Genomic DNA, 14,265 nt, shown 5'->3' on the forward strand with positions numbered 1-14,265 from the left:
TGCCCTTAGTTATTTTTTTTTTTTTACTGTCTCATGATAGTGTCACATCGTGAGCAGCTTTTTATTCTCAGAGTTATGTAGATCCCAGGGGAGGAACCCCCACACATCTTAATGTGGTGGCATATTCTAGCTATATTTATGAGAGAAGGGCTGTCCTTGCCGCTGATTGACTGCTTTCTAAATATACTCTCTATAGGGGGAAAGCTGTCAAGCAGTGGCAGGGTTGTCGCCTGGGCATGAACATCCAGGACTCCACCGGGAATGCACATCATTGAGAAAACTCCAGTGGAGGCTCGCAATGCAGCTGATAAACACTGGTTTTCTTGCAGTAATATTCACAAAATCACTGAGTGTGCCTGAATTCTAGGTCTCTGTCTCTACTTTATGCTACCCTCAGATAATCTAGCACAAACTGTTGACAGATTCTCTTTAGAGGGGTTGTCCAGGCATACTGGCCCACCAGATTTAACATTGGGTGTGTGAAGACACAGCTTCATGCTGTGTGTTACAGTTTGCCCAAAGGTTCTGTACTAATAAATACCTGTGTACAGTTTTTGCTGGGCATCAGTTTGTTACCTCAGCCCTCAACTATATATTTCTATGCAGCTGTATATTTTCTTGGTTGCAAATACTAAACAACTTGGTCAGACAGAGAATTCTGTTTATTCTTTCCATCTCTGCATTGTGGCAAAGCACTGCAGTAGTAATCGTATATTTCACTTGTGAAGCAGGCGATAAACACAGAAGACGTCTTCAAGAAGCATGTTTATTTCGGTTTGTATCCCTCTGCTGAGGGTCATCAGCAAATAGTGTGCGTCATTAGGCACAAAACCAATCACAATTTATAACTTGGGGTACTCTCTAGCCAGCTTGAATCACTATACACATTAGTCATTTCCAAGCAATTAGCAACGGGCCACAAGCATCGAAGCTCAAGCAACATTGTCCCCAAACTCATTTTTCTTGGCGCATGAAATTAAGAATGGGCAGAGATTATGATCTCTTAATTTCATTATCTGGCCAAATAAATAATCTAATCATGGAGCCACGTTAATGACCTGAGTCCCTTTCTTGTGTTCGCCTCACACCCATTTGCCCTGGTAAAATATTTGTTCTGTAGAACAGGTTGAGGTGTTCTTCGGTTATTTAATTAGAAGATTTTTGTTCCTGTAATCTTTCACTTGAGTAATGTCACACATGAATGCCACGTGTGTCGGCAGATCTTGTGCAAAAAGATTGCCAGGTTTTGCATTTTCTTTAAGGAATATACGGTACAGATCCTTTGTCCTGTCTACTTTAATTGTATTATTTTATTCTCTTTTTGCTTCCTGCTCATGTTCTGTGCATATTTTCTCCTTTCACCTTTTTTCTTTTACTTTTTAACTGATTCTGTCGTCTTCTTTGCTTTCTATGCCATTTTATCATACATCAAACTTCTGCACATTCACACAACTAAAGACCTAGCCAGAGCACAGAATTGAAGGAGGGAAAAGAAGGAAAAGAACTAAAGCCTGTCAAACAAGGCAAAGACGTGGATGAAAGGCCAGTGTCTGTAATGAGCTCTCTCAGCTATAGAAAAAGGGCAAACATTAAGGACTCTATAGGTGGTAAAGGTGATGAGGATTCTTTATTTTCCACTTTGAAAGATAGATCTGAGTCTCCAGATAGGTCATTCCGTAAAGTTCAGAAGGATCCTTCAGGAAGTGTACTTGATGAAACACTGTCTGTTAGTTCTTGGAGAAAATCTCAAGGTAGTGAAGACCTGGATGATAGGTCATCATTGGTGTCTCAGGCATTTACAGAAGCATCTAGTCGAGCCAGAAAAGGACTTGACAAGAGGTGGTCCATAGCAAGCCCTGAGTTTGATAAAGTGTCTGTAGTTTCCAGTCGCCTCTCTAATAGGCGCGGTCTAGAAGATGAAGATGAAACCAAATCATCACTGAGCTTTGGCATTACTAGTCCACCTAGTCTAAGACGTAGCACTTCCAAATTAGATGAATCCCGCAATGACTTGTCAGCTGTAAGTCCTTCACTCAGCAGGCGCTCAGAATTCAGAAGTCCAACGCTAGCCAACCGCTCCGACACTCGTTTGTCTATGGCCAGAAGCACACTAGATGATTTTGATGACTCTGTTAGCATTGGGTTTAGTGATACTCGGTCGTTGTATAGTCAGCACTCCTCTGGACGTAGTTTTTCCGTACCTCCACAGGCTAGAACCCCAGGTGCAGAAGATATTGAACTAGAAAGTAGAGATCTACAGCCTGTTTCACACCGCAACTACTTAGATCCAGACCTCGAGGCTGCAATCAATGAGGTTCTAAGCTACAAGCCTATAAAGTTCAAGAGGAAAAGTCTTGATCCTGATTCAGATGATGATGACACAAAAAGTGTAAGAAGTATGAAGAGCTTACATGCGGAGAAAGGAGAGTCCTCTTTAGGACTCAAGAGGTCAGCGTCTGCTTTAGACTTCTCCAGGGCTTCTAGCAGACGAAGTAGAACTCGGAAAAGTAGTTCTGATTCCGGCTCTGAAGAGGAACACAAAAAGAAGAGTTCTAAAAAACATTCTAAGAAGTCCAAAAAGAAATCTAAAAAGAAGCGATGCGAGTCATCTTCCTCTTCATCATCTTCAGAATCCGATTCCTCCTCGGGCTCTACAGTATCTTACCGTAGTGGAGGTAGTGTGAAAAAGGGGCCGAAAAGTAAAGACTATGAAAATGAAGAAGAGCCTCAGGGGGACAAGAAAGATGGGAAAAATGACAAAAAGACTAAAAAGGAAGATAAGAAAAGGAAGAAACAAGTTGACAGTCTGATGATGAAATATTTATACCGGCCAGAAAGTGATTAAGACAGTAGGTGTTTGCCTGTGAGTGACCCTACAATAGCATGCCCTGCACGGAGTGGAATACTAACTATAATGTGTGGTGTTTTGAGGACTAACACCTCTCGTACCCATAGTATTGATATATTGTTCAAAGGTGAAAAATTCTCAATATGTGGTTGGCAGGACTTAACATACATTGTAAGCTGGTGATTTACTACTTGGTTGGGACCCTTGTTGAATGGCAGAGAATAGATTTTAGAACATGTATATATACCAGTGTCTTTATTGGTCCAACTTTTGAGACAAATAGTCGTACAAAATAAACGTGTAGTACATGTATATGGAATGTATGAAAACCGCCTCTAGGTCAGCTATAGTCTGCAAGTACAGTACATATGACAGGTCATAGTTATAAACTTCCTACTAAAAGAAAACCTATTTAGGCCTCATGCACACGACAGTTTATTTTCACGGTCCGCAAAAACGGGGTCCGTGGGTCCGTGACCGTTTTTTCGTCCGTGGGTCTTCCTTGATTTTTGGAGGATCCACGGACATGAAAAAAAAAGTCGTTTTGGTGTCCGCCTGGCCGTGCGGAGCCAAACGGATCCGTCCTGAATTACAATGCAAGTCAATGGGGACGGATCTGTTTGATGTTGACACAATATGGTGCCATTTCAAACGGATCCGTCCCCATTGACTTTCAATGTAAAGTCTGGAGTTCTTTTATACCATCGGATTGGAGTTTTCTCCAATCCGATGGTATATTTTAACTTGAAGCGTCCCCATCACCATGGGAACGCCTCTATGTTAGAATATACTGTCGGATATGAGCTACTTCGTGAAACTCAGATCCGACAGTATATTCTAACACAGAGGCGTTCCCATGGTGATGGGGACGCTTCTAGTTAGAATACACTACAAACTTTGTACAAGACTGCCCCCTGCTGCCTGGCAGCACCCGATCTCTTACAGGGGGATATGATAGCACAATTAACTCCTCAGGTGCCGCACCTGAAGGGGTTAATTGTACTATCATATCCCCCTGTAAGAGATCAGGGCTGCCAGGGGGCAGACCCCCCCCCCCCAGTTTGAATATCGTTGGTGGCACAGTGTGCGCCCCCCATCGGGCCCCCCGTCCTCCCTCTAGTGTAATAAATCGTTGGTGGCACAGTGTGCGCCCCCCATCGGGCCCCCCCTTCCTCCCTCTATTGTTATAAATCGTTGGTGGCACAGTGTGCGCCCCCCCTCCCTCTATAGCAGTAACAACATTGGTGGCAGTGTGCGGCCTCCCATTCCCCCCCCCCCCCCCCATCATTGGTGGCAGCGGAGTTCCGATCGGAGTCCCAGTTTAATCGCTGGGGCTCCGATCGGTAACCATGGCAACCAGGACGCTACTGCAGTCCTGGTTGCCATGGTTACTTAGCAATAGTACAATAGTAGAAGACTCATAGTTACCTGCTTGCTGCTGCGATGTCTGTGTCCGGCCGGGAGCTCCACCTACTGGTGAGTGAAAGGTCTGTGCGGCGCATTGCTAAAGAACTGTCACTTACCAGTAGGAGGAGCTCCCGGCCGGTCACAGACATCGCAGCAGCAAGCAGGTAAGTATGAATCTTCTACTGTTGTACTATTTCTAAGTAACCATGGCAACCAGGGCTGCAGTAGCTTCCTGGTTGCCATGGTTACCGATCGGAGACCCAGCTATTAAACTGGGACTCCGATCGGAACTCCGCTGCCACCAATGATGGGGGGGGGGGGGGGGGAAATGGGAGGCCGCACACTGCCACCAATGTTGTTACTGCTATAGAGGGAGGGGGGCCGATGGGGGGTGCACACTGTGCCACCAACGATTTATAACAATAGAGGGAGGAAGGGGGGGCCCGATGGGGGGCGCACACTGTGCCACCAACGATTTATTACACTAGAGGGAGGAAGGGGGGGCCCGATGGGGGGCGCACACTGTGCCACCAACGATTTATTACACTAGAGGGAGGAAGGGGGGCCCGATGGGGGGCGCACACTGTGCCACCAACGATATTCAAACTGGGGAGGGGGGTGGGGGTCTGCCCCCTGCTGCCTGGCAGCCCTGATCTCTTACAGGGGGATATGATAGTACAATAACCCCTTCAGGTGCCGCACCTGACGGGGTTAATTGTGCTATCATATCCCCCTGTAAGAGATCGGGTGCTGCCAGGCAGCAGGGGGCAGTCTTGTACAAAGTTTGTAGTGTATTCTAACTAGAAGCGTCCCCATCACCATGGGAACGCCTCTGTGTTAGAATATACTGTCGGATATGAGTTTTCACGAAGTGAAAACTTAGATCTGAAAAAGCTTTTATGCAGACGGATCTTCGGATCCGTCTGTATGAAAGCAACCTACGGCCACGGATCACGGACACGGATGCCAATCTTGTGTGCATCCGTGTTCTTTCACGGACCCATTGACTTGAATGGGTCCGTGAACCGTTGTCCGTCAAAAAAATAGGACAGGTCTTATTTTTTTGACGGACAGGATACACAAATCGGCCTCGGCCTCGGCTGCAAAATGGTGCATTTTCCGATTTTTCCACGGACCCATTGAAAGTCAATGGGTCCGCGAAAAAAAACTGAAAACGGCACAACGGCCACGGATGCACACAACGGTCATGTGCATGAGGCCTTAGTCAGTGAAATTCCAGACAATTAGCCCTAAAAGTTTGGCTATAAGACACAGCACCATTCATCCAGCTTTGTCCATCCACTGCACAAAAAGCTGTGTTTTTGTGGTGAAACCCTTGTCATGACCAAAATCAAGTTTAACACCATGAAAGATTTTAAAAGTGCTGCTATAGCAATATCTTTTGAAAATATTTTAAGAGTTGATTAGGGTGAATGTGCATATTGTGCCAGGCCTGGAAATCAATGCACATGAGTTATAAGGTCTTAAAGGCTGTTCTGTTAATCTGTGCAGTTACTACACCCCCATGAGTGACCTTAATTCTTCCAGCGCTGAAATAGAGACTTTGGTGATCCACAGATATGCAAATACTTCTATATTCATATTTGTTGAAAATACCACTTTTGCTAAGCATTGTGTAGCTCTATCTGTCAAGCAAGCTAGTGAGCGAACAGACTGAAAATTAATCGGCACAGCAGGAACAGTTTGCAGTTCTTGTCGCCTGTTTTATTATCCATGGTCTCAATGCGGCAATCTAGGACTTCACAGAGTAATAACCCTTTACGTTCTGAAAGTAAGGACGTGGCCATTTCTGCATATATGCATATTTTGGAGGTAGAGGTGGCAGCAAACAGTTGTAAATGCATTTTTATGCATAGTATACTATACTGCAACCCAGTCTGTCTTCTTGATGGTTGTGTCTGCACATTGTTTTTACTTTAAAATAAGCATCTGGAAAGAGGGAACTATGAATCTTGCGTACATATTTCATAGAATATATTCTAGACCAATGTGAGAGGGCTGTGGCAAATTTCTAAAGTGTATAAGTTTAAAGCGTATCTCCCCCTGCTGCACATATTATTTTTATAATCTATCCTTGCGGAGTTGGAGCTCAATTCTCTTTTATTGAAAGCTCATGGGTAGCCATATGATAAGATTATAGCTACTTGCCTAAACCTTTAGAGGAAGCTTAGGAGTAGGAGCGGTATGCGCTAAGCTCCAGAGCTCCACCTAGTGGTTGTTGCAGGCACCCAGTGATTTATCATTAAGGGCTCATTCAGACGGCCGCATATTGTCTGCAAAAATGCGGATCTGTTTTTTTGCAAACAGTTCAGCATGTCCGCAAAAAAACAGATTGCATTCAATTTTTTTGCTGATCCATAGACTTCAATAAGGCCATGTCCTGATTTTCACTCAAGTATAGGACGGGTTTCATTTTTTTTGCTGAGCCATGCAATGGAAGAAAAGTGCCCCTGAATGAGCTCTAAAAGGGGAATTCCAGGAGTAAACTTTAATTTGCTAGTCAACTCCTAGTCCACCAAAGAACACCTTTCTGAATTGCGTAGATTAAAAAATTGTCCTGTTTTGAGCTCTCACAGACAGTCACATGACTCTGGCAGCACTGTTGAGATCTGGCTGTATAACATCACTTCAACCAGTCACAGAGCCTTCTAATCACTACCCTGCTGATAGGATGTCAGCAATGGTGTGATTTTTTTCTGAGAGCTGTATTGTGTTGTTAGGAAAGCACATGTGTGTGGGCGGCACACAGCAGCTGGATCCACGCATGCATAGAGGGCAAGGATGCAAGGAGATGACTGGCACCTGAGAACAGGGAACAAAAGTGATAAGAAGCATGAGACTTGATCACATAATAGTGTAGTACATGACAACAAACAGCGTGTGACAGGGATGCAGATACAAGTAGAAAAGTCATTTTCAGAAATAGAGTATGGACATGCTTGTTATTATGTGCAAATGCTATTTCTGAGGGAGGGGAGGGGGGTTCCCATGAACTCAGGAAAACCACTTTAGGCTACATGTGAAAGTGCCATTCACACAGCTAGAAAGACAGTTAAACTTTTGTGACAGAACGGCTCAATATTTTCAATAAAGACCAATTGAAAATATTATTTTTAGTTTCCAACATGAATCTTATTAACTATAAACAGGATTATGGACACATTTAAATAAAGCATGAATTTCAATGAAAGGTAATCTCACCAGGAGTTACCGAAAGTATGGGTGCTGCACGGAAACCTAATGAGTAAAAGGGAGAATAGCTAAATGATGTAAATAGAATCTTATTATACTACCAGAGATGATAAAAAGCAGAACCTCTGAAGCATGACTATGCTTTTTTCTTGTGCAGTGATATATAGAGCTATATATAGTGGAAGATATGAGGGGCAAATATGTATGTATGCCTTATGTTCTACCTTTTCAAAACCTCTTAAAATCCAACTGTTCCTTTCTTCAACTTATATTTTTCCCTGACTATCAGATGCTTGCCCATATGATTACATGGGGCGATGCTAGATCACTGTAATCTCCAGCTCTTTCTGTTTCTTTAGCTGAAAAACGACTGTACACGATGCCAAATAGATTTTCTAAATAATGGATTTTGATAGCGGATAGACTTTTAAGGCATTATAGTTTATGGTAATCGATCCTGATTCCTTTCACTTATGTAAACTTTCACCCAGTATCGCAGATAACCTGCCCACTGCTGTAAGATGTTGGGGCAGATTTGTTGGAGTGACTAAAGAATCTGATTCCAAAATACTCACCATAGCCCAGGTTTACTAATGTGTCTTCTGCTAGATTTTGTCTAAAAAGTGCCGCAAATAAAAGCAGCATGGGTTGGCTTACTTGAAAAAGGTGTGGGGTTTAGCGGGAAGGGGAAAGACCTAAGATGAAACGTTTTTCACCAAATTTGTGCTATAATTCTGTCATAAAATTCTGTCTCAAAAGTTGTTCTAGAGTTAGACAAAAGTGTGTGTCCCTCCACACATTAATCATCCAGCCTGAGCCATTGTGATAAATCTGTAGCAAATTCTAGGTTTAGTAAATCTGCCTCAGTGTTTCTTAAAGGTGCTGTCCCATGTAAAATATTCAACATTTTCCAAACCGGCCCCTGTATCTGAATACTTTTGTACTTGTATTTAATTAAAAATTCAGTAAAGCCACTGAGCTATTCATTAAAATGGCTCTGTATAGCACCACCTGCTGTTTGCACATCTACTCTGTCCACCTTGCTGATGTGGTCGCACATGCTCAGGTCTATCCTTCAACTGTCACCAAACAGTTGAAGGACATGCCCCCCTTAGCTTCCAGATTGGAATAAATCTTGTACTACCATGAATGGGGGAGCTCTGGGTCCATGTGAGGTACACGGCTGGTTCTAGCTTTGATAGAAATCATGTACACTATGATACCCAATTTTCATTTTTTACATTACAGGAGTTGTCCACCCTTTTTTTAAAGTGATGACCTATCCTTAGGATAGGCCATTACTAGCTGCTCAGCAGGGATCTGACACCCTGCACCCACAGCAATCAGGTTTTCTGTGTAGCTCCGTCACAAAACTACATAGCACGGTCAACATTAAAGTGGACATTGCTGGCAACTGCAGCACTGCTCTCATTGAAGTGAATGGAATCAGTACTGCAATGATGAGCGCTATCCACTACAGTGTTGACAGTGTTGTGTAGTTCTGGCGACAGAGCTACACAGAGATGCTGATCAGTGCAGGGTGTTGGGCCCCCACCGATCAGATAGTGATGGCCTATCCTGAGGGTCCATCACTTAATTAAGGCTGGACAACCCCTTTAAGCAGATTAAAAGCTACAGGATATGAAAATCAATATGGTGGCCAGGCAATAAGGTCTAATAAGTTGCACTCTATTATCTTTCATGCATTGGCAATATTGATAATGGGTGAAGAAAAAAATTCCCATGTGTTGAAGTCTCCATGGAGCGTAGTTGAGAAAAGATTGCTCTGAACTGTTCCTTTAAGCCTTTGCCCTTGAGCGGATGTAAATATCTCTACGCTTGATAAATTTTAGCAGCAAAACTATTTATATCCAATACAAACATTTGCCAAATTGCTAAAGAGCCGCTAATTTATAAGCAAGAAATATCAATTAATATATTATAACGGTCGACATTTCATTAGTATACTTAACATACCTTAATTATATATCTTAATTACAAGTGAAAGGAGCCAAATTGTGTCTACCTGCTCATGGCAATGCATATAAAATCCAGTCCTTCTTCTTACAGAGAAAAATGCTTTCCCTATAACTGGAGCTTTGTGGATAGTTTACTGCAAATCTTGGAGGACTTCCGCTAGTCATTTCTGTGCCCTATGTAAAGTGTAATTAGCAGAAACTTTCTTCAGTCCGTGCCTTTCGATCACCTTATTTTACGCCAAAATTGTGGCGCAAGTCTGGTTCACAACATCTCATCTTTTGGCCACAGAACCTTTCCAGTTAAGCCCCTTCCTGTTTAGCCCTGTCCCCTTTTTGAACAGGTTGGAGAACATTGTAGACACACCAGTTGTGCCAATTTGCACCACTTTTTAGACTGCTTCTAAATTTGTATATCGGACACTGGTTTTTTTTAACAAGTCTGTGCGTTTGACTAGAAGAACCTAGACATAGATTAGGGACAGGTCACACAGAAATGGGCAGGGGAACAGCTTTTCATATTGCACATGCGCCAGCCAACTAAAGACAGCCGGCCGGCGCATGTGAAATATGAAAGGCTGTTCCTCTGCTCATAATGGGCAGAGCAGTGCGCAGGTGCGGGCCAGTTCCCAGCCCGCCATCCTCTGGTGTCGCTCGTGAGGTCCGCCGGCTGGAGGTGTTTTTTTTCTGGGCACATTGCCCAGTAACGCTGCCCGTGGGCACCTTCAGAAGATCATTTGCATAAGTTTTAAAAAGTGTTATTTTCATTATCTGGACGAGGGACACAGAAGAGAAAGGTACGATTGTAATGAGGGTCAAAGAGTCTATAACCTGACTAACCTCAGATTAGGTGAAAGACTCCCTTTTAGTGCTGATAACTTTAAAACGCTTTTACTTATCCAGGCCTTTCTGAGATTGTTTTTCGTCACATATTGTACTTCATGACACTGCTAAAATTGGGTCAAAAAAGTAAATTGTTTTGCATAATTAAATACCAAATTTACCCAAAATTTTGAAAAATTAGCAAATTTCCAAGTTTCAATTTCTCTACTTCTATAATACATAGTAATACCTCCAAAAATAGTTATTACTTTACATTTCCCAGATGTCTACTTCATGTTTCAATCATTTTGGGAATTATATTTTATTTTTGGGGGATGTAACAAGGCTTAGAAGTTTAGAAGCAAATCTTGAAATTTTTCAGAAATTTTCAAAAACCCAATTTTTAGGGACCAGTTCAGGTCTGAAGTCACTTTGCGAGGCTTACATAATAGAAACCACCCAAAATTGACCCCATTCTATCAACTACACCCCTCAAGGTATTCAAAACTGATTTTACTAACTTTGTTAACCCTTGGGTAGGGTATGATTTTTGCGGGATGAGATGACTGTTTTATTGGCACTATTTTGGACTGCGTGTGACTTTTTGATTGCTTGCCATTACACTATTTGTGATGTAAGGTGACAAAAAATTGTTTATTTAGCACAGTTTTTATTTTACATTTTTTACGGTGTTCATCTGAGGGGTTAGCTCATGTGATATTTTTATAGAGCCGGGGCGATACGGACGCGGGGATACCTAATGTGTACTGTTTTTTATTTATGTAAGTTTTACACAATAACAGCTTTTTTTCAACTTTTATTTTTTCAACTTTTTTTTTCACTTTTATTTTTTCAACTTTTTTTTTCACTTTTTTTTTTGTCCCACTTTGGGACTTGAACTTTTGGGGGTATATTCCTTTACAATGGATTCTAATACTTCTGTATTGGAATGCATTGGCTGTATGAGTAATACTGTGTATTACTCATACAGCTTCCGGGGCCTGTGAGATCCAGGGGGCTGGATCTCACAGGCTCTTCACCGGAAGGCAGCGCAGATGCCTCAGGAAGGAATCGCGCTGCCTTCCATGCCATCGGGTCCCCCCCACAGTCCCATGGGGACCCGATGGCACCGCTGCACAATAAAAAGCCGCAAACCGCAGCACGGGGGGGGGGGGTCACGGGACCCCCCCCACCCCCGGGCATTTAGCCGAGGTGCCTGCTCAATGGTGCAGCGGTGATCGGAACAACCCATGACTTACTGGTACGTCATGGGTCCCTAAGGGGTTAAATGGAATGTCTGCTATTTAATTTTAGTCTTGTGTATAAAAGAGAAATTATGTGTTTATTTTAAAGGGAACCCGTCACGTTAACTATGGTGTCTGATCTGCAGGCGGCAGGTTTTAGAGCAGAGTAGATTGATATATAGTTTGTGGGAAAAGATTCAGTAAAACTTGTAATTTATTCAGTTATATACAAGCTCATTCTGGGCTTTGAAGTCCAGGAGGTGGTCCGATCAGTGAGTGACAGCATTCCCTCTGACTGTGTATACAGAGACAGCTGTCAATCACTGATAGGACCACCTCCTTGATTTCAAAGCCCAGATTAAACAGGAATTTAAATAAATGAAACTTTTCCCACAAAAATATCAATTTGCTCAGCACCTCCTGCTCTATAACCTGCTGATTACACTGCATTTTGGTGGTGACAGGTCCTCTTTAAAGGGGTTCTCTGGGAATTAATAAAATAAAAAAACTTTAATATTACTTTATTTTATAAATATATTACCAAATACCTTTCATTATTTATAATGGCTAATTTTCTCTAGGGAGCAATCATTAGGAGAAATAAAATGGCCACCGCCCTATTAGTGCACAAAAAACCTATTCTAATCACACAGCAGGACAAGTTACTTCACAACACTGAGCTAAATAGCTGCCTCATGCACCTCTCTACTCTGCTTGTCTGGGATTATGATTTAGGGATGAGCAAATCGACTTCTGAGCTTCATCCAAAGTCGATTTGCAGTATTAGAATGTATTGGCTCAGATGAGCCGAAGTTATTTCTTTGCAAAGTCCCGCGAGACTTTGTGTAATAACTTGGTTCGGTTCCAAGTGGTATTTTCATTTTCTTAATTCCCGGAGAATCCCTTTTAAGCCATAGCTTTAAATTTTTAAAAGCTTCCCTTGTGGTGACAATGTTTGAGACGCACAGGGGGGAATTTATCATTCCCTACACCAGTTTTCTGGCACATAAAACAAGCAAACCTCATATTTGCGACATTTTAAACACCATTGCGACTAAATCTATGCACAAGTGCAATTTCTCTGCTGCCCTTGCCACCTTCCTGAAGGGGGGCCCAGTGGATACTGCAAATTTTTCTGTTTTTAAGCCAGTTTTTTGGGTCTACAAGAAGAGCTGCCATGGATTTTTGTTTGGGCACAGGGACTGCCAGAGGATGCACCTAGTTTCTGACGAGTTGTGCGTAAAACGGCTGTCTATGATAAATTCCCCCTTCAGTTTCATTTATTGACAGTACAGCAGGATCATCATGTTTTATGGCACCTTCAATAAATTGGTGATTCTGTACAGTAAAGTGTCCATCAACTAATAGTCTCCAGGAATAGTACGAAGTACAGCCCCTCGGCCAGGGATTGGCAGAAGAGATTCATATTTAAAGCTTTAGCTGTGTGCATAGTGTTGCTGCCGTTCCCTTTTTAGCCCATTAGAAGTAAATAAAGCTGTCATAATCAGTCTTGTGCAGATTCTGTCCCAGGCTATACAGCAAAGCTGAAGAGCGAGCGTAGTGCGTGTGCCCCTGTGGTCTGCATAAAGACTGTAATAATAATGTTGTAGATACATGAAGAATGAATAAAAATGATAAAGATTTTATGACAACCTGGCTTTTCCTGATGATATGTTCCCCTTTAAATGACTAAACCTTCTGTGAAACAAAACATCTCAATTAACCCATCAAGTTTTCATGCTACAGGTCTTTGCTCCGCAGCATGTCATATTGTACATTTTCTTAGCCTGTGGACGTTACTTATGACACAGATAACATGTACTTTGTTGCTCTCCACCTGCGAGCGGAACGACATGGCTGCCAGGCTATGCTTGTTCATTTATTTGTTTAGTTAGGAGAATCCTCGCAGGGCAGGCAGCAAATTCCCTGACAGATCCTTTATTTTTCAATCTCCCTCCGCTCATTGATCTGGATTAATACTCTGGCGTGCTTGCAATTTGCACAACTTCAACACAATTTGTTTCTACCTGGAGGGCACATTTTGGAGCCGAATAAAGATTCATAGGGGTAGAAAATCAGGAATACAAGAAGGGAGGGGACTTGGGCGCAGATATAAGCAATTACTAAATGTAGCTTCCAGCTTTTGGATTAGAACCTTTTCCTGCAGATTTTCTTTTTCGTCTATCAGCATTTACATTGCCGGTGATGGAAACATTACATGTCAAGTATTTATTGTATGCATGTTTTATGGTGTGTATGTGAGGCTGCAGAAGCTAAAACCCAGTGGATGGGAATAAGACTGCACATTGCCATGGTTAATGTATTAATTAGTGGAAGAAGGTAGTTTGCATCTATTAAATGGATTAATGTCCACAGCCGCATGATGATTGAATGGTAGCGATCAGTACTTAATGATGCCGTTTCTTCTTCCACATTCTGCAGTTTCATGGGATCTGCAGACCTCTTTAATAAATGGTGATTGTGGTATTCATTAGAATTAATGTGTCACATTGGAGCTTTAACAATTCGCATGCCAGTGCACAGGAAGCCTAGAATACAGTGACGAATGGTCATTTACAAACATGAAGACTGAAGCAACATGTAGAATATATAGAATATTTTCCGATCTTCATTTAATAGATTGCAGATAAGTGAGCACCCTTGAGAACACATAACTTTGGAAGGATTGCATGCAAGAAAGAAAGGCATAAAGGTTGGAATCCATATGTGCCCATGTTGCAGACTGCAAAACGCG

The 14,265-nt window shown here is 42.4% G+C and overlaps 1 protein-coding gene across 21 annotated transcripts in view; it reads left to right on the plus strand.

The window, feature by feature from the left end:
* Positions 1-14,265, plus strand: part of LOC122930354 (unconventional myosin-XVIIIa-like) — a 331,901-nt gene that overhangs the window by 313,368 nt on the left and 4,268 nt on the right. For 16 of the 21 annotated variants that reach the window (XM_044283672.1, XM_044283675.1, XM_044283674.1 and 13 more), the window contains one exon: positions 1,459-2,849. The exons of 4 other annotated variants lie outside the window; for them this stretch is intronic. In XM_044283672.1, coding sequence (XP_044139607.1) covers positions 1,459-2,845 — 1,387 coding nt within the window. In that variant the 3' untranslated portion in view covers positions 2,846-2,849. Of the gene's footprint in view, positions 1-1,458; positions 2,864-14,265 lie in introns of all 21 variants that reach the window. One more of the 21 variants, XM_044283673.1, reaches the window with a different exon arrangement.

The sequence above is a fragment of the Bufo gargarizans genome, chromosome 3, assembly GCF_014858855.1.
Source record: "Bufo gargarizans isolate SCDJY-AF-19 chromosome 3, ASM1485885v1, whole genome shotgun sequence".
Lineage (NCBI taxonomy): Eukaryota > Metazoa > Chordata > Amphibia > Anura > Bufonidae > Bufo > Bufo gargarizans.